The sequence below is a fragment of the Theropithecus gelada genome, chromosome 1, assembly GCF_003255815.1.
Source record: "Theropithecus gelada isolate Dixy chromosome 1, Tgel_1.0, whole genome shotgun sequence".
Lineage (NCBI taxonomy): Eukaryota > Metazoa > Chordata > Mammalia > Primates > Cercopithecidae > Theropithecus > Theropithecus gelada.
The window spans coordinates 102,080,830-102,108,171 of record NC_037668.1 but is presented as its reverse complement, the minus strand read 5'-3'; the positions used below and the strand labels follow the sequence as shown (position 1 = coordinate 102,108,171).

The 27,342-nt window shown below is 33.6% G+C and overlaps 1 protein-coding gene across 2 annotated transcripts in view; it reads left to right on the top strand.

The window, feature by feature from the left end:
• Positions 1 to 27,342, top strand: part of LRRIQ3 (leucine rich repeats and IQ motif containing 3) — a 162,035-nt gene that overhangs the window by 18,566 nt on the left and 116,127 nt on the right. For both annotated transcript variants that reach the window (XM_025398024.1, XM_025398020.1), the window contains exon 4: positions 20,434 to 20,567. In XM_025398024.1, the coding sequence (XP_025253809.1) occupies positions 20,434 to 20,567 (134 nt within the window). The remainder of the gene's footprint in view (positions 1 to 20,433; positions 20,568 to 27,342) is intronic.

The window sequence follows — 27,342 nt, the reverse complement described above, 5'->3', positions numbered from 1 at the left end:
TAAAGCTTTAGCTATAGGAAATAGAATTTATGAAAGATTTATTAAAGTGAAGTGGTACTTACCTCACTTTAACTTACCAAATATATAACTTACCATATTTAGAAACTGAGGATAAATAAGTTTTGATTAGAAAGAGAAAGAGATTGAAAATGTCATAAATGAAGAAATAATGGGAGAAAATCATTGTGAAGAAGTACGAAAGGACGGCAACACAAATGGAGTAAGACATAAAGAGATATAGGCATACCAAATGCTGACGTGATTTTTGTGAGTTGTGGAGATTTAAAGAAATCTTTCTGAATAACAATTTTTGAGGCTATCTATAAATTTGTGTTTGTTACTTCCACTAAGCAAGGTTCTTTTGATTGTTCTTTGATCATTGAAATGTTTTATATTTTATTTAATTTACAGCAAAAAAATAACTCTTGAGAAGGAATAAATGTAAACCTATGGGGATAATTATTTAGTAATGCTTGAAATATATGTTTTAGAACATTTCATTGGACTTATTAATGAGTATAAGAATATTATGAAAACAAAAATAATGAGACTTGTAAGAGTTCACACAATTATTTTCTTTAATTGGTATTCTTTCTTAAGGAGAGCTTGAATGTAGAAATTAAAGAAGCATATGCCCATTTGAAAAGAGACAAATCTAGTAGTGTAATTAAAGCTTGTGCCTTGTAACACACACACACACACACACAAAATCCAGAAGGATTTTATCCTTAATTGTGACATAAAATGATTTCTAACCTTTATTTTTTGAGTCAGAAAAAAAGGAGGAAGCATGGATTCCTTTTTGCTATATGAAATCAAAGTAACTTTACAAATCTGAAGTGCTTAGTTATCTAAAATCATATCATGGAAGGATATATATCTATATTTTGATTGTTTTATATATGTAACTTTTTAAAGATCAGAGTGATCTGGGCAAGAAACCAGTGCTATCAGCCAGTATTGCATTTTGTTTACATCTAATAGAAATCCTTCTAAATAAGGATTTTATTTTCATCATGTTACAGAAAATTAGGATATAGGAAGTCCTTCCTTGTAGTTGCTCAAAGAAATCATGAAGGACCAAGTTTATTCTAGCTTCCTGCTCTTCCACCTTTAGCAAGTGGACAGACCACCTACCTCTCATAGGCAATGAACTTCTTCACATCCAAGCATGTGCTTAGGTCAGAAAAAAGGATTGGTGAGAACAAAAATCACGTGCCAGTGAAGTCTGTTCATTTTATATTAGGAAATAATAGCTTCTGCAAATGTCTTACTTGATAGACTTCTACCACTGGAACTGCCTCACATGACTACCACTAGATAGAATGGAATCTGGTATGATGAGTATTTTAAGTGGACACATTTACTTCCTAAACAAAATCAATATTCTATTAATAAAAAGAAAGAAAGAAAGATTCTTATAAGGCAGCTAATATTTCTGTCACACAGAGAAAAACAAATTGATAATGCAATACAAGATTGATACTTTAAGGTAGAGATTTCTAGCTTGAGCATTTAGCATCCATTTGTTCTTTTAATGTAAATGTCAAACAAAATATAAAAATGATATGTATAATTACCAAAAATGATTTAAAAATAAATTTATAATTCACTCAATAGAGTAATATAGATTAAATAATTTTTGTAAAATTTAACGTTTTTTGCTTTCAAAAAAAAGAAAGATAAAAAAAGAATATGCAATTATACAGTCTGTATGAAAAAAACCATAAAAGTGTCAAAAGTAAGATTATGCCTTATAAAAATTACATGTTTACATTTATGAATGTGACCTGAATGTAAATGTAAGTAAATTGTAAATGTATTATAAATGAATGTAAAAGCCAAAATGAAGTTGTTTATTGGCAAGATTGATTCCAGAAACGAAAGTAACGATGAACAGATCAATATAAAATGCTAACCAAATATATATTAAGTAGAACAAAGCAAAGAACTTTACATTAGCTTCAAACAATGTAGAATTCAGTGTATAAAGGGTTAAATGTCATAGATAGGAACTCTTTCATTGATAGAAAAAGTAACAGCCAAAATAATGATATTTTAGTTCTGACCATTAATGTGCACAATAGTATTATGTAAAAACATATGAATACTTTGATAAATATGAGAATAAATCAATAGAAAATATTGTTGTAGAAAGAAAACGTATCATTTTTATGTCAACAAATTATGTGTGGAAAAATAAGCACATAGGGCTTCCACAATATCAAGAAGATGGAGTAGATATTCCTCTAAGTACAATTAAATATCCTTGACATTATATACGTAGTAATTACTGTGTATTATGTAATAAATTATATAATCTGTAATAAACATATTAATTCCCTAAAACATTAAAATATATGTTCCTTAAAACATATAATGTAAAACATATAATTCCTTAAGATATTATATGTAATAAACATATTAATATCTTAAAAATTATACAGAAAACAAACATCAATAGACTAAAAAGGTAAAGAGAAGAGGCAGACTGGATAGAACAATTGAAACCCAAGGAATGACACAGTGGTAAGTTCTTCATTTTGCTAGTTTGTTTTTCTTCTTCGCTATAAGTCACAGTTCCCCAGAGGGACATAACTAATAGGATAGATAGATATATATAAAGAGGAGTTTATTAAGTATTCACTTACATGATCACAAGGTCCCACAATAAGCTGTCTGCAAGCTTGAGGAGTAAGGACAACCTGTCTGAGTCTCAAAACTGAAGAACTTGGGAGTCCGATGTTTTGAGGGCAGGCAGCATCCAGCACAGGAGAAAGATGTAGGCTGAGAGGCTAGGCCAGTCATTCCCCAGTGCCAGACTGCATAGACATACTTAGCAGCTGAAAGAACCCCTATACCTTCATATATCCAAAACCTGAAGCTGAAAAATCCAGCAACACAGAAGGGACAAAGGGTGCAAACAAACAGAAAAAAAATATGAAAAAAGTAACGGAAGCTTGTGCTCTCTATCTAAATGAACAGGAAAGGGTCAACCTAGCAAGACTGATAACTTTTAGAATATAACCACTCTACTGCTGTCAAAGTACAGAAAAATCTGTGGTCTCACATTCGCCCATGCAGCAAAGTCTGGGTGGGGAGTTTAGACCTCTCCCTTTTTGAGACTCAAGTGAAGCAACCCAACACCCTGTAGGGTGGTGTCAAAGGAGGCCAAGTAAGGAACCAGGAATTTCATTTCTGTTGGCCAGTTATAAGCCCTTACTATCCCATTGTAGTGCAGCATTCCTGCCCCTTCTTGCTGAGGTGGTGTCAGAGGAGAACTAATGGAGATCAAGACTTTTACAATTGCCTGGTGATAACAAGACTACCCCTAAAGCTGTGCCAATTAAGACTACACAGGAGCTATAACCCCTACAATATAAACAACAGAAAAAAATATACTGAAAAATCAGCATAGCTTGAGGTGTCCATGGAATTATTATAAAAGATATAACTTTCATGTCATCAGAGTCTCAAGAGAAAACAGTGCAGTGCTAAAAAGGTGCTTGATTAAGAAATAATGGCTGAAAACTTCCCAAATGTTGCAATAGACATAAATCTGCAGATTTAAGAAGTTGAGAAAACCCGAAATCAGCCCAAAGAAATCCAATGCCAAAAAAATCTTAATTATACTTCTTAAAATTGATGACAAAGGGAAAAAATCTGGAAAACAGAGAAGAAAAACAACCACTTTACCTATAGGTGAAAAACAATGAGAATGACAGAAAATTTTGCACCAAAAACCGTAAAGAATATAAGCAAGTGGCAAAATATTTTTCAAGCTCAGAAAATAACCCTATCAAATCATAATTCTATGGAAATGAAAATATTCCACAGGAATGAAGAAGGAATTAATATATATTCAGGTAGAGGAAAACTAAGAGAACCTATTACCAGCATACCTCCCCTAAAATAATAGCTAAAGGAAGTGCTCTCTATAGAAAGAAAATGATAAAAGAAGGCTGTGGAATATCAGGAAGGAAGAAAGAACATGGTAAGCAAAAATATGGGTAAATGAAATACACTTTCTTTCTCTTGAGTATTCTAAATACTGTGTGAGCAAAAATAACACTGTCTCATGTTGTTCCAAATATATATAGAATGTATACTTAAGAAATTATAAACAGGAATGTAAAGGGATGTTAAGATGGATAAAGTTTCCATACTTCATCTGATGTGGTAAATTGGTAATATTAGATGGTTGTGACATTAGCTGACTGTGGTATGTATATTTAAAGCATCTACTAAGAAAGCTCTACAAAGAGATATACAAAAACAATATATGGAGAGGAGTGATGTCAGCAAGATGGAAGAATAGGAGATTCCCAGTTCTAGCCTTCCGACAGAAGCACCAATTTAGTAACTATTCATGGATAATAATGGTTTTGTGAGAATTCCAGAACCCAGGGGAGAGGTTACAGCACCCAGTAGAGTGCAGAATCTGGGGAAGAATGTTAAAAGGATAAAAGGAACAGTTTTACTTCACATGTTTCACCCTTTCCCCAAGCTAGCAGAGCATCACAGGGAGAAGGACCTTTCTGGCCTCCCATTTCTCCAGTGGGGGAAGGAGAGTCTGAGATGAATATTCATTTTCCTCAGCATTTCAGGGTGTTGCTTGAGAGGTACACTTCTATCTTGCCTCAGTCAGAATGTGGGAGAATTAGCACAGCTAAATCATCAGGGGACAACTAGGAACAACAACAACAAAAAAGGGGGAGGGCAGAGCTCTTAGTGGTGGGCAAACACAGATATTGGCAGTAGCCCCATACCCCCTACCATTGGCCTTGACTGACTGTAGACCTGTCAGTATCTTCACCTAACAACATCTTCTTCCAGTTGGCCCCAGCAGACCAGAGAGACCTGACAGCTGGCCTCACCTGACCTTGGACCCCATCGGCCTCATCTGACTTAAGAGCCAGTAGACACTAGTCAGCAGGCTTCACCAACCAGAGACACCAGCCAGAGCCCCAGAATCCCAGGGTGCACTGACTGGTGAAGACCTTTAATCCCTAAAGCCAGCCTATGAAGATGAGAAGATTGTTTTAGATATAACTGCTTCTTCAAATGCACAAACACCAACATAAGTATATAAGGACAATGAAGAATAAGGGAAACATTATGCCATAAAAGGAAGCTAAAGGAAACTAGTAAAGCTCTCTCTAGCAACCAAACCTAAAGAAATGGAAATCTGCAAACTGCCTGACAAAGAATTCAAAATAATATTCTTAAAGAATCTTAGTGAACTACAAAAGAACACTGACAAATAACTAAATGAAATCAGAAAACCAATCCATAAAAATGAGATGTTAAAGAAATAGAAACCATTAACCAACAAGAAATAGAAAACATTAACCAAAATGAAATTGTAGGCTGGGTGCGGTGGCTCATGCCTGTAATCCCAGCACTTTCAGAGGCTGAGGCAGGTGGATCACCTGAGGTCGGAAGTTGAAGACCAGCCTGGTCAACATGGCAGAACTCTGTCTCTACTAAAAATACAACAGCAAAAATATAGCCAGCTGTGATGGCAGGTGCCTGTAATTCCAGCTACTTGGGAGGCTGAGGTAGGAGAATTGCTTGAACCTGGGAGTCAGAGGTTGCAGTGAGCTGAGATTGTGCCATCGCAGGGCAGCCTGGGCAACAAGAGTGAAACTCCTGGCAAAAACAAAACAGGAAGGAAGGAAGGAAAGAAGGAAGGAAAGAAGGAAGGAAGGAAGGAGAGGGGGAAAGGAATTTTAGAGTTCAGTGTTATAATGAATTAACTGAAAAATTCAATAGAAAGTTTCAACAGTAGACTCAGTCAAGCAGAAGAAAGAATTAGTGAAATTAAAGATAGATCATTTGAAAGTGTCCAGTCAGAGAGACAAAAAGAAAAGAAAATGAAAAAGTGTGAAGAAACTCTATGGGACCGATGAAACACCATCAAGTAAAACAATATACTGCATTATGGATATTTTACAAAGTTAAGAGAGACAGACAGAAAAGAAGGAAGAAAGTTTATAAAATAATGACTGAAAACTTCACAAATCTGGAAAAGGAAGTGGATGCCTATATTTAGGAAGCCCAAAAATCTGCACATAGATAGAAATGAAAGAAATTTATATCAGGACACATCAGAAACCTTGTGGGCTGGAAGAAAATGAGATGGTATATTCAGAGTACTAAATAAACAACAACAACAGCAACAACAAAAAACAAAACCTGACACCAGCCAAAAATACTCTGCCTAGCAAAATGCTTATTCAAAAAATAAAAGAGAGATAAAGACATTTACAGATAAACAAAAAGTGAAGGAGTTCATCACCATTAGGCCTACCTTACAAGAAGTGCTAAAGGAAGTTTTTTGAATTGAAACAAATTATTATTTTTTTATTATTTATTTTTTGAATTGAAACAAAACATGTCTAAACAAAATTTGTTACTGAATATATAATATGAAAGCTATGATATCAATGACAAAACATGGGAGGGATCAGTAAGAGTGCAGAAATATACATGTGTTTGACATTAATTTATATCAGCTTAAAATAGGCTTTATTAAGAGATTTGATACAAATCTAATGATAATAAGAAAGATAAAACCTATAATAGATACACAAAAGATAAAATAGCATCAAAGCATAACAGTATAAAAATTATCAGACTACAAAGAAAGACAGCAAGAGAAGAAAGAACAAGAGAACTACAAAACAGAAAACAATAAATTGGTAATCATTAGCCTTATTAATAATTATTTTAAGTGTAAATGGGTTAAACTCACCAGTTAAAAGATAAGGAGGGATTGAATGGATTTGTAAAACACCAAGACCCAACTATATGCTATTTGCAAGAGACTTTCCTTGGATGTAAATGCTCACATATTGGTGAAGGTAAAGAAGTGGAAGAACATATTTCTTGCAAATCATAACCAGAGGATACCTGGAGTGACTATATTTATTTAAAAAGTAGGCTTTAATTAAAAACTTACAAAAGTCAAAGGAGGTCATCACATAATGATAAAAGGGTTAATCCAACAAGAAGCTATAACAAGTATAAATATATTTGCACTCAACATCAAATTATGTAATATATGAAGCAACATTAGCAGTTATTAGGAGAAAACAGAAACACAATAATACAAGACTTCAATAACCCACTTTCAACAATTGCTAGATCATCCAGAAAGTAAATTGATAGGGAACAGCAGACTGGAATGATGCTGGAGGCCAAATATACCTAACAGACATGTAGACAGCATCCAGCAGTAATATAATATACATTCTTATCAAGCACACACAGAACATTCTTTAGAATAGATGACATGGTCACATGTAAGTATTAAGAAATTTAAAATGATTGAATTTATTCCAAGAATATCTTCTAAGCACAATGGAATAAAACTAGATATCGTTAACAAAAGGAAATTGGGAAAATTCACAAATGCAAGGAAATTAAACAACCATTGAGTCAAAAGAGAAATCAAAACAAATTATAAAACACTGATACAAGTGAAAATGAACTTACTAAAATTTGTGAAAACACAACCTACCAAAACGTACAGGATAAAGTAAAAGCAGTATGATAAGGAAAGTTTAATAGTGAAATCTATTTTTAACAAGAAAAAACTATCTCAATCAACTGTACACCTGAAGGAACTAGAAAATTAACAAACTAAACCTAAAAGTGGCAGAAGTAAATAAATAAAGATCAGGGCAGAGATAAATGAAATACAGAATACAAAAAAAAAAAACAGAACTCAGTTGTTTTTTTAAAAAGACAAACAAGATAGAAAAACTCAGCAATAATAACACAGAAAAAAATAAGACTTAAATAAAATCAGAAATGAAAGAAGAGACATTACGATTAATGCCACAGATATAAAAAAAAGTTTTGAGACTCATTGAAAACATACTCCAACAAAGTGGTCAACTTAGAAGAAATAAATAAATTCCCAGAAACATACAACCTCCCAAGAACAAATCGAGAAAAAGTAGAATGGTTGAACATACCTATAACAAATAAGGAGGTTGATTAAGTATTCAAATTCCTCCCTAATGAGAAAAGCCCAGGGTCAGATGGCTTTATATATGAATTTTAAAGCATTAATACCAATTATTTTTAAATTTTACCCCCAAAAAAGAAGAGCAAACACTTTTAAACTCAGAAGTCCAACATTACACTGCTACCAAAGCCAGGGAAAAACAACACAAGAAAACGACAGGTCAATATCTGTGATGAACATGGATACTGCAATTTTCACCAAAGTATTAGCAAACCGAATCCAAACAGCACATTAAAAGGATCACACACTATGACTGAGAGATTTATCTCTGGGAGTCATGGATGGTTCAACCTATACATTTCAATCAATGTGATACACCACATTAACAGAATGAATAATAAAAATCACACAATTATCTCCATAGATGCAGAAACATTTGACAAAAATTCAACACCTTTTATGTTTAAAAAAGCTGTCAACAATTATGTATAGAAAGAGTTTCCCTTAATGCAATATAAGGACTATATATAAAAACCCCACAGTTAACATCATACTCGACAGTGAAAAACTTTTAAGTTTTTTTCTCTAAGATATGGAACAAGGTAAGGATGCCTCTATTCAACGTAGTGTTGGAAATCCAAGTCAAAGCAATTGGACTAAATAAATAAATAAATGCCATGCAAGTTAGGATGGAAGAAGTAAAATTATCTCTACTTGCAGGTGGCATGGTCTCATATGTTGAAAACCTTAAAACATGCTACAAGAATACTGTTAGAAGTAATAAATGAATTTAGTAAAGTTACAGGATTCAAAATTAACATACATAACTCAGTTACATTTTTATACGTTAATAATAAACAATCTGAAAAGGAAATTAAGAAAGCAATCCCATTTAAAATAGCACCAGAAAGAATAAAATACGTAGGAATAAACCTATCCAAGGAGGTGAAAACTTGTTCACTGAAAACTATAAAACACTAATAGAAAAACTAAAGTAGACATAAATAAATTGGAAGATATCCTGGGTTCATGGACTGAAAAAATTAGTATTGTTAAAATGTCTGTCCTACCCAAAGCAATGTATAGATTTGATCAATTCCTATCAAAGTAACTAAGTAATTTTTTACAGAAATGGAAAAAAAAATCCTAAAATTAACAAGGCACCGCAAAAGATGCTGAATAGCCAAAACAATCTTAAGCAAAACAAATAAACACAAACAAAAACCAAATAAAGCTGGAGGCATCACACTTACTGGTTTCAAAATATGTTACAAATCTGCAGTGATTAAAATAGTGTGGTACTGGCATACAAATAGACATATAGAACAATAGAACGGAATACAGAGCCTAGAAATAAACCCATGGATATATGTTCAACTAATTTTCAACAAGGGTGCCAAGAATACACAATAGAGAAAAGATATTATCTTCAATAGGTGATACTAAGAAAACTGGATATCCATATCAAAAAGAATGAAATTGGACCTTTGTCTTATACTATACTCAAAAGGAATTAAAATCTTAAAGGTAAGATCTGAATCTATAAAACTTCTAGAACAGGGAAAACCTTCTTGACATCAGTCTTGGCAATGGTTTCTCCAATATCCCACTAAAAACACAATCAACAATAGCAAAAACAGTCAAGTAAGACTACATCAAAATAAAAAGGGGCTACACAGCAAGGAAAACAATCAACAGAGTGAAATGGCAACCTATAGACTAGGAGAAAATATTGGCAAATCATTTATTTAATGAGAGGTAAATTTCTAAATTATATAAAGAACCCTTATACCTTAATAGCAAAGACAAACAAACAAAAAATAACCCAAATAAAGAACGGTTAACAGACTTGAATAGACATTTCTCCAAAGAATACATAAAAATGAATACATAAAAAGATATATGAAAAGATTACTAATCATCTGAGAAATGAAAATTAATGAATGAGGAGATGCCACCCCATACTTCCTAGGATGACTATTATTAAAACACAACAAAGCAGCCTGTAATTTCAGTATTTTGGGAAGCTGAGGCAGAAGGATTACTTGAGGTCAGGAGTTCAAGACCAACCTGGACAACATAACAAGGCCCTGTCTTTACAAAAAATTAAGAAATTAATCAGGTGTGGTGGTGTGCACTTATAGTCTCTATTTGGGAGGCTAAAGGTGAGAGGATTGCTTGAGTCCAGGAGTTTAAGGCTGCAGTGAGCTACAGTTGTGCCAGTGGTGCACCAGCCTGGGTGACAGAGCAAGACCCTATCACTTAAAAAGAAAGTTGGAGAAATTGAAACCTTCATACACTGTTGGTGGCAATGTAAAATGGCACAGCTATTATGAAAACATTATGGAGGTTTCTCAACAAAGTACAAATAGAACTATCATATGATCCAGAATTCCTACTTCTGGGTCTCTCTAAAAAAAAATTAAAATCAGGATCTTGAACAGTATTCTATGTTCATTGTAACATTATTCATAATGGCCAAGAGACAGAAACAACCTGCATGTTCATGGAGAGACGAATACAGAAAGAAACTGTGTACATATACAATTGATTATTGTTTAGCCTTAAAAAAGAAGGAAATCCTACCATTTGTGACACCATGGATGGACCTGAAAGATACTATGCAATGTGAAACAAGTCAGTCATGGAAGGACAAATACTGGATGATTTCTCCTATGTGAAGCATCTAACATAGTCAAATTTACAGTAGTAGATAATCAAATCATGTTTACCAGGGGATAGAGAGGACACCATGGAGGTATTGTTCAAGATTTACAAATACCCAGTTATACAAGATACTCATCCTGCAAATTGATGAGTTCCTGCAAATTGTGGTACAACATAGAGCCTAAAGCTTGCAATATGTATTGTAAACTTAAAAGTTTATTAAGTGAGTAGATCTCATGTTAAGTGTTCTTACCACAAACAAACAAAGGAAAATAAAAGTGACACAAGAGAACCAAAAGAACTTTTAGAGGTGATGGATATGTTTATTACCTTGATTATGGACATAGTAACATAAGTAATACATATGTCCATACTCCCATTAATTATGTTTAGGCTTTTTGTGTATACAAATTATATGTCTGGAAAGCTAGGGAAAAAAAGCCTCACTATAGATAAATCTAAATGTAATTACAAAAATGTTTAAGCAACCCGTAGGAAATCAAGAGAAGAAAACAATGAAAGAATAAAACAGAGGAATCTAACAGAAAACAAACAATAAAATGGTAGTCTTAAGCATTAACCTGTCTATTATTACATTAAAATTTACAGTAAATGATCTAATTATGCAAGGTATAAGAAAGAGACTGGCAAATTGGGCTTCAAAACATTATTCAGCTATGTGCTGTTAACAAGAAACTAATTTCAAATTGAATGTTACAGGCAGATTGAAAATAAAATGATGGAAAAATACATATCATACAAAAATTAGTTAAAGAAAAGTAGGATTGAGTAGCTGTCTGAATATCTGATAAAGGAAATTTCAGCACAAAGAGAATTATCAGAGGTGGAGAGAGATACTATATAATGATAAAAGATTCAATCCACTAATAAGGCAAAGCCATTCTAAATGGGGGTGCATTAAACAATAAAGCAACAAAATATATGGACAGAAAACTGAAATGAGAAATAGACAAATCTACAAATATAGTTGGAGATGTCAGTACTTCTCTGTATAAACTAGACAGGAAATTAGATAGAACAACTATACATAAAATTAGGATATATATAGAAAATCTGAGCATCCTATTAACCGATAGTATGTAATTGACATTTATATAACACCACCCAACAACAGCCAAATATACATTATTTCAAGTGTCCATGAAATTCTGTATAGACTATAGCCTTAAATATCAACAACTATTCCTAAAACAAATATCAATAAATTTAATAGAATTTAAATCATACAGGGTGTGCTATCTGATAACAGAAAGATAAGAGGAAAATCTCCAAATACTTGGAAACTATTACACATTTCTAATAAATCCATTAGTCAAGGAGGAAGTCTTTCGTGTGTGTGTGTTTTTTAATGTTTTTAATTGTATAATTCAGTGGTTTTTTGTATATTTTATCATTTCAATAGGTTTTTGTGGAACAGGTGATGTTTGGTTACATGAATAAGTTCTTTAGTGGCAATTTCTGAGATTTTGGTGATCCCATCACCACAGCAATGTACACTATACCCAATGTGCAGTCTTTTATCCCTCACCTCCTCCCACCCCTTTCCCCAAGTCCCCAAAGTCCATTGTATCATTTTTTAAAAAAAATGTATGTGGAAGTTTAGAGTGTTGTATTTTTTAATTTTTATTTTTATTTAAGTTCTGGGGTACATGTGCAGGTTTGTTACATAGTTAAATATGTGCCATGGTGGGTTGCTGCACCTATCAACCTATCACCTTCTTATGCCTTTTGAGTCCTAACAGTTTAGCTCCCACTGTGAGTGAGAACATACAGTATTTGGTTTTCCATTCCTGAGTTACTTCACTTAGAATAATGGTCTCCAATTTTATCTAGGTTGCTGCAAATGCCATTATTTCATTCCTTTTTATGGCTGAGTTGTATTCCATGGTATATGTATACCACATTTTCTTTGTCCTCTCGTTGATTGATGGGCATTTGGGCTGGTTCCATATTTTTGCAATTCCAAATTGTGCTGCTATAAACATCTGTGTGCAAGTGCAAGTATCTTTTTTGTATAAAGACTTCTTTGCCTCTGGGTAGATACCCAGAAGTGGGATTGCTGGATCGAATGGTAGATCTACTTTTAGCTACTTAAATAATCTCTACACTGTTTTCCATAGTGATTGTAACAGTTTACATTTTCACCAATAGTGTAAAAGTGTTCCCTTTTCACCACATCCACACCAGCATCTATTATTTTTTGATTTTTTTTATTATGGCTATTCTTGCAGGAGTAAGGTGATATCACCTTGTGGTTTTGATTTGTGTTTTCCTGATAGTTAGTGATGTTAAGCATTTTTTTTTTCATATGTTTGTTGGCCATTTGTATATCTTCTTTCGAGCATTAAAAGAATAAATAAAAAGGTAAAAATTATATTATTTTTCTTTATTTGAAATAAACACTTATGGGATGGGTATGTTTTACACTTTTCAAATATGCTGAGAAAATGTGTGCCAAATTTGGATTTTTAAACAAAATTAACTGACATAATTGTACATATTTATGGCATTCATGGTATTTCAAAACATATAGTGAATAGTGATCCAATCAGCATAGTTAGCATATTCGTCATCTCAAACATTGATCATTTCTTTGTGTTGGGAACATTCACGATCTTCCTTCTGGTTATCTAAAACTATATAATATATTATTATTAACTATAGTCATTCTGCAGTAGTATAAGCAGTAGAACCTATTCCTCCTATCTATATGTAATTTTCTATCCTTTGACAAATCTTTTTCTATCTCTTCCTTCCCTCTACCTTTCCCAGTCTCTAGTATCTTCTGTTCTACTTTTTACTTCTATGGTATCAAATATTCTTATGGAAAATATTCACAAATAAAATAGAAAAAGATAAACTTTATGGACAAGATAGTAGAACTAAAAACATGGAAGGTGGAAAGATAAAAATTATATAAGTACAATAGGCATTTAGAATGTCTAATTGGGAAATTGTTTTGCATCATTTTATACAATGTGACTAGAATATAGTTTTAGAATTAGTTTTTAAACTACTCTTACTGTCAACATGCAACACACTCTCATCCGTATGAGTCATAATTATAAAAGTCCTTAATTTTCTTTTGAATGTGTCACTCTACTTTGTTCCAGGATTAGTAATAGCCCCTGTTTCATTTCAGACAAGTAGTATAGAATTTCTGTTATTCTACCAATCATTTCATTGATTGTTGATAGTTTTTTGCCTAAGTGTCTTTTGTTCTTTGCTAAGCTTTTACTATAATTCCTTTGATTGGATTGAAGACATTTGTAGTGATTATCTTTTATAGTTAATTTGATTTCATAATTTTACATTATATTAGTTTGGATAAGTTAGTACATTTCTCTCTTTAGATAAAATTTTGTAAGTATCAAATATAATAATGTATGTAGAAGTTCCTTATAAACCCAAAAACACTATATCATTTTAAGTATTGCTATAAAACTGTTGAAAGATAACATTGTTTGCATGCTTGAAACCTCACAACAACCCAGTGAGCTGTACCATTGTTATCTCCGTTTTACAAATGATGAAAACATGAGACAGATAGGTTATTTACCCTATAACACACAGCTAGCAAGTGGTAGAACTAGGATTTAAACAAATGTCGTTTTTCTTCAGAGCCATCACTTCTTTAATGGAGGAAATGCGTTGTTATTATGCTTTAGAAAGAGCGTTCCTTCGTCTTCAGACACCAAATGGTTTATGGCATTTGTAAAATTTTGCAGGGTCTTTATTGCCACTTTTCAAGATCATTGTTTTATGTCATGAGAAAGCTTAAGTATTGTGTGGAGGTTACTTGTTCTCTGGAAGGGACACTCATACTACCCATAGCTGATGAATATTCTGTTTTTCTGTTTAATGAGAAGGAATTTTTCATGACTCAGTGAGAAGCAGGACTCTGATGTAAACTGCAATATGAGCTTAATGGTTCTCTACTGATGAGAACTGCTTCTGACCAGGGCTACTTGGGCCTAATCATCTAAATTCCCTCCTGTATTCTTCCTCCTTTTCCAACACTTCTATCCCCAGCCCCATGCCACCACTTATGCACTTTTATGCTATTACTGTCAACCCCTTTAATCCTAAGCCACAGGTGGCATCATGAGCACAAATGTAATTAACAAAGAAACATACAGATTTGTGGAAATCACGTCTATACTAGAAACTAGTAAAAGATAATATTCTTACAAAATATTAGCTCTGGATAATTTTAGACATAGCAAAGACTTTTTGTCAGATACAATGAAGGTGAGACTGCTGTGGTCTAAATGAGGCCAGTCCAAAATTTGTATGCTAAAAATCTAATCTCCAATGTGATGTATCTGGAGGTGGAGACTTTTGGAGGTGATTAGATGATGAGGGTAGAACCCTCATAAATAGGATTCATGTTCTTTGTAAAGAGGCCCCAGAGAGATAGGTCCCCTTTCCATCACGTGAGGACATGGTGGGAAGGTATCATCTATTAACCAGGAAATGGGCCTTAATCCAACACTAAAACTTGTAGTAGCTTTATCTTGGACTTCCCAGCCTCCAGAACTGATAGAAATAAGTTTCTGTTGTTTATAAGCTACCCAGTCTGTATTTTGTTATAGCTACCCAGATGGACTAAGACATAACTGAATCAAAAGAAGAAACTAAGGCAGCCTGACTTTAATTTATTCTTCCTGAAAAAAATTATAAAATCACAGGAACTAGAGGAAATTCTGCAAAACCCTCTATGTTTTCAGGGTGTTGATAGAACAAGTGACAGGATCCATTACTACAGAATAGGTTTCGTGGAGAGATTCAAGTACAGTCAGGGTTACAATAAATATCAAATGGTATATGACAGGACTCATGTGAGACAGAACAGCTAGGAGCTTCAGAAAAGAACTTAGACTCAGCCACATAACTGAAATAGTTGATAACCTAAATAAAAAATTCAATATGAGAAAGCTGACCTTTGACAGAATGGCTTCACCAAACTGAGAATAAATATATAAAGTTATGAGGAAAAATGTAGACATTCATGTGATATTTGTGAATAAGAAGGAATTATGGTAGAGAAAATTAAAACAAATAAAGGAGAAGCAATAATCAAGGAAATAATGGATAAAACATCCTGAATCTGAGTACTGGGCAAAATTCTGTGAGCAAAGTACATAAACTTTCTTTAAAAATCTTTGAAGTTCAATTCTCTAATCACAGGAAAAAATGCAGAAGTATTTATATTTCTGATGAATTTTTTGAATGTAAGAAATCACTAGGCAAATAGAGGTGTTGGCATGAGTGTAGAGCCTGTGAGGCAGAGTGGAAAGCATTTGCAAAGGCACAGAGGTATTGATAGAGCTTGGCACATGCGAGTGACAACAAGTAGTTTCGTGTTCTTGGAGTTTAGAGGATATGTTTGGGCATGTCAAATGATGCTGGAGATAAAAACGGGATTAAAATAGCAAAGGGTGTTATATGTAATACTAAGGAGACAGGACTTTATCTTGCAAGATCTTGGGGAAACATTTTAGGCATTTATATGACCTGATTTTTATTCTAAAAAAATCATCCTGTATTCTGTAATTTTGGAGTGAAGGGAAATTGAATATAGGGGAATTAGGAGTCTATTATAATAGTTTAGGTATAGTGTATAAGGAACAGATTGAAGAGCTATTTGATAGAATTTAGTGATTTATTGAATGGAAAAGGGTGCGAGAGAAAGAGGAATATGGGTTTATTACTTGGTTGACAAGAATAGTTTTTGTGACTATACAGATAATACAATATTAGTGTGGATTGATTCAAGTTAGGGATATAATTATTTATGGTTTTGACATGAAAGTAAGTAAATGGAATTGGAAGTTTATTTTATATGCCTGTAATTTAGGAAAGAATGTCTGACAGGAGATTACAGCTATGTGAATAATCTAGGTATGTGAGGCAGTAAGATCTAGCAAGGAAGGTGATCACTTGAGAAGAATTAGCCAAGAAAGATGAAAAAGAATGAAAATCTAAATTGAATCAAATGTTTAAATGTTTGCAGAAGAAAATAAACCAGCAAAACAGACTGAGAAAAGTTTAAAAGGGAGAAAAAGAGTGTGATGTCTTTGTATCCATGCAGACATCACAAAATAATTGAGCAAAATAATTGAGCTACAAGAATAAATTAATTGACATTGGTAAGTCAAGCTTGGGGACCAACAATGATGATTTCTTAGTATTTTAATAGTCAATTGATAATCAAATGCCAGTTATAGACAAGATAGCTCAGTTAGTCCAGATATGTAGGATGAAGAGTTGTTAAATTTGGCGAGCTTATATGGAGAAGATAGACCAATGATTGCATTAGAGTATACTTTGTCAGCTAAAAACATCAGGATTAATAAATAGAGACATTATTCAAAAAGCTGTTTGCGAGTGAGGGAAAGGAACTATTGCAATAGTCAGAGTGGGATTATTACAATATGGAGAATGTTCTGACTATAAGATCTGCAAAGGTCTCAAGGGTTAGGCAAAAGAGTTTCTCATTTATAAGGAGGAATAAAGAAGACTAGAAATAAGTGAATGTGGTGAAGTGGAATAAAGAAAAGTGGTATGGTCTAACCTTAGAGCACCAACTGTTTTACCCTGAGACAAACCTATTCTCAGGAGGGGTTGTTAAAGGGAGACTGTGTGCTGGCTCGGGCTGATGGTGAGCCAAAGTTCAGGGGCCAAGGGGAAGGAAATAATCTTAACCAAAGTTTGGCTAACAAATATTTTGTTCCAATTGATCAGTAGGGACAAAACCTTTCAGCTAATCGTTAAAGAAGGGAAGAATGGAAATTTGGAAGGTCTGTGTCAGGCCTTGTTAGAGATAAACAAGAAAGACATCCAAGAGTATTATTCAAGTCAGTCATAAAGAACAGGGTGCTTCTTTTCAGTAAGCCATTTCCTGAAACAAAGGACTGGGGAGATTTCTTAACTTTCACTGTTTTTGAAGAACACAGGGGTCAGCTAAAACTCAACATTGTTGAGTGTGACAAATGAATTATTTCACAGGACACAGGATAATATTGTATAAAGACACTGAATGCAGATCAACATCAAGAAAGTCTTCTTGGGGGAAGGAACTGAGTCTCCCAAAGACTAAAATTGTGAGACAAATCATTGAGAAAGGCAATACAAGAAGTACAGATGGCATTTGTAAAAAGCATTTAAGTTTGATTATCAGGTAATTCTATGTAGGATGAATGGAGAAGAGATTAAGGAGCTAGGATGGGACTAGATCAAGAAGGACTTTGTGTGGCAAATCAAGAAATTTATAATTTGTCTTTCAGTGGTAAGCCAATGCAATATATTAATCCAGAATGCCATATGATAAGATTTGCATTTTGGAATGCTCAATCTAGCAATAGTGCATTTTATGGTTTGGAGGGAGTGGGGGAACAGAAATTAATGAAGATAAAAGTTAGGAGAATTTTAGTGAGTTAGGGAAGTGATGATAAAGATATGGGAAAAGCAATGGCAGAAAATAGAAGACAAAGAGAGGTAAGACTGATATTTGGGATGTTGAATGTACTGAATCTAGTAACATTTGCATGCAGGGAAGCATAAAAGAAAAGAGAACCTAGGACGGTTCCAGGGTTTCTGGTTTAGGCAACTGTGGCCAGCGGTACCATTTACTAAGGTAGAGTATATAAGAAAGCAGGTTGGGAAAGAAGATTCATATTTGGGAAAGTTGTATTTAGTTAGATATCAGTTTGACTATATTATTATGTAGCTCAGGAGAGAGGTCAGGCGTAAAGATAGAAATCTGAGAGTCTGTAGCACAAAGGTGAGTGTTGAAGCTATGAATTTAGAAGTGGTCATTTGGAGAATGCGTAGAGATTGAAAAGTGACATAGGGAAAGTTCTTTCAATGTAACAGTGAAGTGATAAACATGGTATGTATAGTTTTTTTTTTTTTTTTTTTTTTTAAGTGTAGAAGCAAACAAACTTTAGAGAAAAACTGAAAGGAGTGTAGTAAAGAATCTAAGGCAAGTGTTTCAAGGTGGGAATGTCCAATGTTAACTCTAAAAAAATGCCCTTGGATGATAGGGATAGAAGCTGGTGGAATGAGATACAGAAAAAAAAAAAGAAAGTGGGAGAAAAAAATGTGGAATTCTGTTTCTAGATTTTGGGCTCTTCGTGAAAGTTAGATATAAAGGTTTGAGAATTGGGATTTAAGGATAGGTAAAGTTATATTTATAAGTGAATGGATAGTGCTAGCAGAGGGAGAGTCTTAGAAAATAAATGTTAGACTCATAACAGTGACAGAGTGCCAATCTTCAACAAATAGAGTGATACTTCTTGTTTTAAGTTTGAGTAGAAGGCACTTCTACTCAGTAAAGATAGGAATATAGTTAAATTTACAGAGAATGGAGTTAATTGATGGAGTTCAAACTTGATGGCTCTAGTTCTCTGTGAAAAAAGAAGCAGAGTATTTAGGAAGCTCCAGGGAATGGACTGGAAGAGTATTAAATAGTGTCAAAGGTTTTCAGTAGCTAATGTTAGGAATGGAATCAAGACAGAGACAAGGAAATAAGTTTCTAATTAGCAATGAGTGTTTGCAAGTATAAATCGGAAGTAGCACTAATCCGCAAGGTGTTGTGATTTTTTTTTTTTTTTTGGTTTCCTGTATACTTTATTATTGAGTGTATATGCGGAAAAGGTGTATGTTCTAAGTGTAATAGGGCTGATAATCTTCAGAAGAGGTGCTTCATAAAGAATGCAATTGCCAGTATTTTTAATGTATTATCTTATATTCAAAACATAAATAGTGACCTTATTTCTAACCAGTCAAGTTGTCAATGAAATATACTGAGCCTACGATCTCAAATCTAAAAGTTTTCAGGAAAGAAGATCTTTCTCATAGGCAGTATAGGATATTTTCCAAGATAATTTGCTGCGTTCCAATAAAAGTGTCCAACATTCTAATTAAGCTACAACAAAATTTTTAACTAGTATAAATTATTTTATGAATCAAAGTATATCAGTTTTCTTTATGGGGACTGACAGAGTATTTGCAGTTTCATTGAACACCTGTTCATGTCACTACCATTTAGAGAGCAGAATGATTATGGTTAAAGTTTTATACATATATATCGGATTGGGAAAATAATCTTTGATAGAAAAAGTTATCACCAAGAATCTTACATTTTGTGTAGAGAATTGAACTTATTTGATGCTACTAATTATTGTTCTTTTACTCTAATAACAGAAATGTATTAATTATTTTTATTAATCAGTTTCATTGCTATAAAGAAATACCTGAGGCTGGGTAATTTATAAAGAAAAGAGGTTTATTTTGGCTCATGGTTCTATGGTATATAGGAAGTATGGTGCTGGCATCTGCTTCCAGTGAGGGCCTCAGGAAGCTTACAATCATGGTGGAAGGTGAATGGGAGGCAGACAAGACATATGGTGAGAGAGGGAGCAGGAGACAGACGGAGTGGTCCCACAACCAGATCTCATGTGAATTGTATGAGCAAGAAGTCACTCATCATCAAAGGGATGACACTAAGCCATTCAGGAGGGAATGGCCCCCATGATCCAATACCTCCCACAAACCCCTATCTCTACCATTGGGGATTACATTCCAACATAAGATTTGGAGGGGACAAGCATCCAACGATATCATAATTTAACTATAATGCCTATAAGACCTTGTGAACAGTTTATTAGTTTATGTATACCAATAGATTACCAAGTTTAAAATATCTTTTGGAAATACTTTCATGAAAGATAAAAATTATTAATTATATTTTCTTTATACAGGGAACAACCTATGAAGAGGAAATCAATAATATTCAATATATTACTTCAAAAATTAATGCGATTCTGGCTCATAATTCACCAGTTTTGATTGTTCAAAGATGGATACGTGGTTTCTTAGTTAGAAAAAATTTGAGGTATGTTTTGTTTTCTTTACCATTTGAATATTGAAATAAGAAGGTGAAGAAGATCAAAAGTCAATTCTCCAATAATTTGCATTTTTGTATTCTCTATCATCAAAATGGTATAGTCTGTTTAACCTAACTTTAAGAAAAATACCACAGACTCTATAGTAATATAATATTTAGAATAATCAACATTTGATATTTTATTTTTTTCTTTTCAATTTACCATATAAATACAAATGTAAGCCATGGATTATATAATGGGATACAATAGAAATATAAAACATGGAACATATATGGAAGATTTTATATTTTGTTTAGATGCAAATACAATTTTGCTGAGACATCTGCTACCACATCAATCTATATTGTCCTTTATTTAGTCATCTTTTCCTTTTTTCTTGTTCCTTGCATTCCTTTTCAGTAGCTAAGCTTTACAAATAAAAGAAAACCTTTTTTTTTTTTTTTTGCTAGAATTTCTTAACATTGTACTTGCAAAGATAAGATAGGATACTCTTGTCATCAATTTATAGTATTGGTCATACCAAATGCCAAACATGCGAAAAACTAAATGAAAATTTTCATATAGCTTATTCTAAATGTTAAAATTCAGAACATAGAAATGAAATTTGGTCCTGAAATATAGATAGGATTAACATAGATCTGGAATAAGAAAATGGACATTTGTTGGTAAAGCAAGATTAGGAAGTTTCACTGAAATGAGATTCAACATTCTGTGGTAAGATAGACACAATGAGACACAATGTCCTCCAGCATAAACCAATATATACTAAATCATAGGTGGCAATAGTCTTGATAAAGAGAAACAAGTATGAGGAATGAATAGCAAAACTAACCATAAATACAGTGCCTCTGACTTCTGAGGAAGTGGTTCCACATAATGTTCACACTGAGGTCAAAATATGAGAGAACATAATTTCACATTGGAGACAAGTCAAATTGTCTGAGTAAAGGAGGTGCAAAAGAATCAATCAGGCAGTTGCTGAAAATACCTATTTAAAATATTAATTCTGTCTTTATTTTGCATTTGAATTTAATGTGCTCTTTATATTAAATACAGATCTAATTAAAGGACATTGTTTTTGGTTTATACCCCAGGGATTTTTTTCTCTGGTAGAATGAAAGTTCTCACTGACGCTCATGTAACATGAGATAAAAACTTTGTTTATGGGAAGAATCTTTAAAAACTAAGCATGTATGAATAGAATTTGAGAGTTTTGCAGGAAGAGATTTCAATAATAATATATGACAGAGTTCAAGACAAACTGATTTGTATTTTCTCCCTCTTTAAAGCTCTGTTCTATTAGGCACATTACTTGCCTACGCTGGGCTTGAATTTCTTTATCTGTAAAACTGTAAAGAACAGGGGCTAGTAACAGTACTTATTTCTATTTTTTGTGGGAATTGAGATGATCAATATAATGCTCTTAGCACCTAGCAAAAGTGGATATTACATTCTTATTAGCTATTAATTTTTAATTTTTTATTTTTTGAGATAGAGTCTCGCTCTGCCTCCCAGTCTGGAGTGCAGTGGCACGATCTCGGCTCACTGCAAGCTCCGCCTCCTGGGTTTATGCCATTCTCCTGCCTCAGCCTCCCAAGTAGCTGGGACTACAGGCACCCACCACCATGCCCGGCTAATTTTTTGTATTTTTTTTTTTTTTTTGTATTTTTTTTGAGACGGAGTCTCGCTGTGTCTCCCAGACTGGAGTGCAGTGGCGCGATCTCGGCTCACTGCAAGCTCCGCCTCCTGGGTTCACGCCATTCTCCTGCCTCAGCCTCCCGAGTAGCTGGGACTACAGGCGCCCGCCACCACGCCTGGCTAATTTTTTGTATTTTTAGTAGAGACATGGTTTCACCGTGTTAGCCAGGATGGTCTCGATCTCCTGACCTCGTGATCCACCCACCTCAGCCTCCCAAAGTACTGGGATTATAGGCGTGAGCCACCACGCCTGGCCTTAAAAATTTAATTATTATTGTTGTTGTTATATTTAGTGCTCTCTGTGTTGTTTGGTACCAGGGGAAATTTCTCTTGGATTTCTTGCTCCCTTCCAGCATACACAGAGTAATCTTTCAAAAATACAAATTTAATCATTTTATTCACGAACTTAAAGTCCTCCAGTGGCTTTCAATTTGTTTAGGACAAATGTTTGGAATATTGTCTCTTTGATGTGTTTCACATACTTTTACTCACATCACAAGCTCTTACCATACTGTATTATAGTCATCTCTATAATTAATTATATCTCCATATGTACAATACGCCGTATGAGACTGTATCTCTGTTTTCCACTCTGTATCTTTAACATGTAACAGAATGCCTGACACATGTTAGGTGCTCAAAATATTTTCTGAATTGATTAATACATCAATAAATGGAGAGACAGTGGGAGCTGAAATCAGATCTGGATTCATTCATGGAAAGGTGAAAGTAAGAATTAGGAAATATGAAGAGCTCCCCTCAGGGGCAACTATAGATTCCCACAACTTAGTGTCCGAGTGATTAGTCCTTTTGTGTGTCTATTTATAGGCATGAGAAATGTCTCCCCAGACCCAAATATTTTATACTTTGAAATTTTCAAATAAAAGTACTTGAAATATGTATGGCCAAAATTTATAAAATTATTATGATTAATGCTATTATCTTTTAGAGTGGTAGTATTTCTAGTGTGGGTGATTGCATATAAGGAAAGTATACTTTTATTCTTAGAATGAAATGTGATTAGATTGATAGCCTCCTAAACCTATGTAAAGGCAGCTATATTGAGATCATAGGGAGGATTATTGGTTGCGTTGATGGGTTGTAAAAAAGGAAAAATAATGGAAAAGAATATAGGAAACAAACATTTATTGAATGTGCAATATATGTAAAGCACCATATTAGGTACATTAATCCATTTTATTATTTAATAAAACAGAGCTTTTGAGTCTTTCTGTATTTTCTGTTTTACAGATGAAACATTGAGAGTTTAAACTTGGTGGGGAAGCTAATATATGAATCAATATCAGACAGCTATTTTGTGTTGGGCATTTGTGGTCAGTTATGAAAAGATGAAACTGCATGTAAATACATATCAGATTCTGGTGTTTAACATTTTCCAAATTCCATGCTCCTTTTACTTTTCTAACAACACTGCTGAAGTCAGCGTTTCTAAACAGCTCTAGTTCTTTCAGTAAGGAATGGTATTTGGAAACTAAGATATAGAAACTAGATGTATTCATTGCTATTGGGGTATGACTATTTTAGCCTATTTCAGCGGGCAGAATATGGATTATTCTTTCCATCATAAATTCATGTTAACACCTCAAATGTTAATCCAACACAGAGGGTTCTTCACTGCTTTCATTCAACATTATACTTCCCTTCGAATTGTGGTTGCCAACATTATTAATTTTACTCATTAGCTTAATCCTACAATATACACAAAAGAGTTTCAAAATCACTATTACATACAACTATCGACAACGTATTTAATATGATTCAAGATTTGTTGCAGGATTTTTAAAATCATTATTAGACTGGAGATATGTTTTCAAAATACTTTGTTGAATAGTTATTCATATTTATTTATAGTGATAGTACTTTTTCTACTGATTTTCTTTTTAATTTCAAAAATATTTCTTATTTTAGTCTATTTCACTTAGGAAATTTTTTGTTGTTTTCATTTATAATTATAATCCTTCTGGTTTAGTCTTTACATATAAAATGAGTAAATACTGATTTTTTTCTGATTTCTATCACTGCATTTCTACATTTGCTCTTATATGTCTTATATAATTTTCTTGCTATCTTTTTGTTCATTTTGAAATAATAGGTTGTAATTTTATTTTTATTTTTTATAAGCTTCACTTTCTGGCCTGCTTTCATTGTCTACGATGATGTTGTTATGCTCTTTATTTTCTTTTTATTATTATTCTGTAAAGGATGAGATAGTGTTTTTTCTCCATTGCTGGTTCTATAAAATTAGTTTTTCTGAACTTTAAGAAGAAGCTTTTCTTTTTTCAGGATTTAAAACTACTCCTATTGTGTTTGTGTAGTATCCACAATATCATGGTTCTCTTTATGGTATCTCTGGCTCTGGTTCCTATCACTTCCTTGTTAATGTGGATATTTTTCTGTCTCTTTTCACTATTTTTCTCTGCTAATCAATTAGGATTCTATTCCCAGGAAATTCTCCTCACTTTGGGCTTTGACCTGTAAGAGAGTTTTGGCTGGTTAGTTTTGGGGGTGTAGAGTCCCAGAATGCCTCAGATCGTTTAGATCTTACCATAGATTTTTCGATTTATTGTATTCACACACTAACGCCCATCCCCCCACTCCGAATTTAGCTCCTGTTCTTACTATTTGTTTTGTTTTTTCCATCAAATGCCTCATTACTTTCATCTGTTTCCTCCTGAATAATTGCTAACACAGCAGTGGGCTTACAGTTGTCAATGATTTTTCCCCATTCATTCACATTTTGGATTTCCTGAGGATACTTTGTCACATGGTACTGTTGTAGAAATTCAAAAATTTTGCCTTCTAGTTGTTATGTCTGTTTTTATGAAAGAATCTGGAGAAATTAGAAAACTATGTCACTGCCATAACTATTATCCCACAGTACCTTTAAAAAGTAGTGTTTACATGTTAAAAGCATTATTCAGGCTGAGGAGGGCGGATCACGAGGTCAAGAGATCGAGAGAATTCTGGCCAAAATGGTGAAACCCCTCTCTACTAAAAATACAAAAATTAGCTGAGCGTGGTGGTGCACACCTGTAGTCCCAGCTACTCAGGAGGCTGACTCCATCTCAAAAAAAAAAAAAAAAAAAAAAAAAGAAAGAAAGAAAGAAAAGAAAAAAAAAAAAGCATCATTCAATAACTATGTCTGACAAACTAAATTTCTGTGACGTTCACATTTTAGGTGATTTTTATTAAATAAATATTTATTTCTTAAAACATATAAGGTGGGGATAAATGAAATATCCTATAGTTATATCATCAGAGGTATGATTAGGGGAACTTGGATATTTAAGTATCACAAGAGTAAATTTAAGGCAATTCAAATGGTTGACCTCAAATTGTTGAATATTTTCTGTATGTAAAATAGACAAAAAAATCAGGTATAGTGAGTGAAAGTTTTAGAAAGACAAATTTCAGCTTATTTTCCAAGAAAAATGTTTAACTCTGATTGTCTGATTGTATGGTTGCAAATTTCTTTTTGCAGGTAGTGTTAATGTAGGAACCATCTAAATGCTAGGGCCGTAGTAAACTAGGTTTTAGCAGAAGCGAGAGTTTACTATATGAAAAGTCTAAGATACTTAGACTGCACTTTCTAGTAAATATGATTAAAATACATTAATATATGTATTGGAAAATAATAGCTAAATAGTACGTTATCTTATCCAATGAGGAGCAAGAGAAGGAGGCACATAATCATCACTATATATGACAATTTCCTGAAAGCTTTAGTAAATTTGATAATTAAAAGAAGAAGAAATAATGTATTTGTATGTTTACTTATTCAATTCAGTTCTATGTAAGAGGGATCCCCAATATCTTGGCTTAAACTCGGCAGAAGTTTTGTTTTTTGTTTTTTTTTTTTGGTTGTTGTTGTTGAGACAGAGTCTCGCTTTCTCGCCCAGGCTGGAGTGCAGTGGCTGGATCTCAGCTCACTGCAAGCTCTGCCTCCCGGGTTTACGCCATTCTCCTGCCTCAGCCTCCTGAGTAGCTGGGACTACAGGTGCCCACCACCTCGCCCGGCTAGTTTTTGTATTTTTTAGTAGAGACGGGGTTTCACCGGGTTAGCCAGGATGGTCTCGATCTCCTGGCCTCATGATCTGCCCGTCTCGGCCTCCCAGAGTGCTGGGATTACAGGCTTGAGCCACCACGCCCGGCCTAGAAGTTTTGTTTTTAATGTGAGAAGAGTCTGTAGTTCAGAAAGTCCAGGCCTGTACAAAAGGCCAAAATCAAGGCACAAAATCAAGGACCCAACCTTCCTCTAACTTTTCAATCTACCTTTCTAATTTGTGTGTTTTATCTTCAAGGTCATTTATGCTCAGAATGGCTGCCAGAGTTCCAATCTTTACATCTGATTGTATGCTGGAAGACGGGCAATACTGAGTGGCAGAAAGGGGCACATCTCCCCGTTATAACAGCAATTTTAATCACCCTTATTGGATTTACTGCATTTCCCTTTTCCTACATTTCCTTGGCCAGAATTCCCCTTTCCTACATTTCCTTGGCTAGAATTTAGTTATATGGGTACACTGGCAGCTAAGAAATAGGGTCTTTTATCTGATCTCTTTGTCATCTGTATGAAATTTGGCTACTGTTACTAAGTATTAAAAAGAGAATTAGAATTGAGTGGTGTCAGGCAGTTTCTGCCACAGAATATTTGAAAGCAAAAGACAAAATAATAATTATTGCCTAGCTGCTACAAATGCATGTATGAACAAAGGAGAAAGGCTAGCATATCAAGAATCTAAGCATCTGTCCCATGAAGATAGAAAAATAGCAGAAGTTATACCCAAACAGAGTAAAGGGGAATAAGAAAAGTAGTATCAGAAATTAATGAAATGGAACACAAATATACAATAAGCATGAGAAAATGCACAAGAAAATAATAATATATTTAAGAGTTCATTATTTATGGAGAGAAATTGGTAGTACTCCAGCAAGACTGATAAAGCAAAGAGAAAGTAAAAATATAAATTACCAACATAAAGAATTTTAAAAGGCACATTGCTATAGGTCTACACATATTAAAGTGAATAAAGAACTTTATAC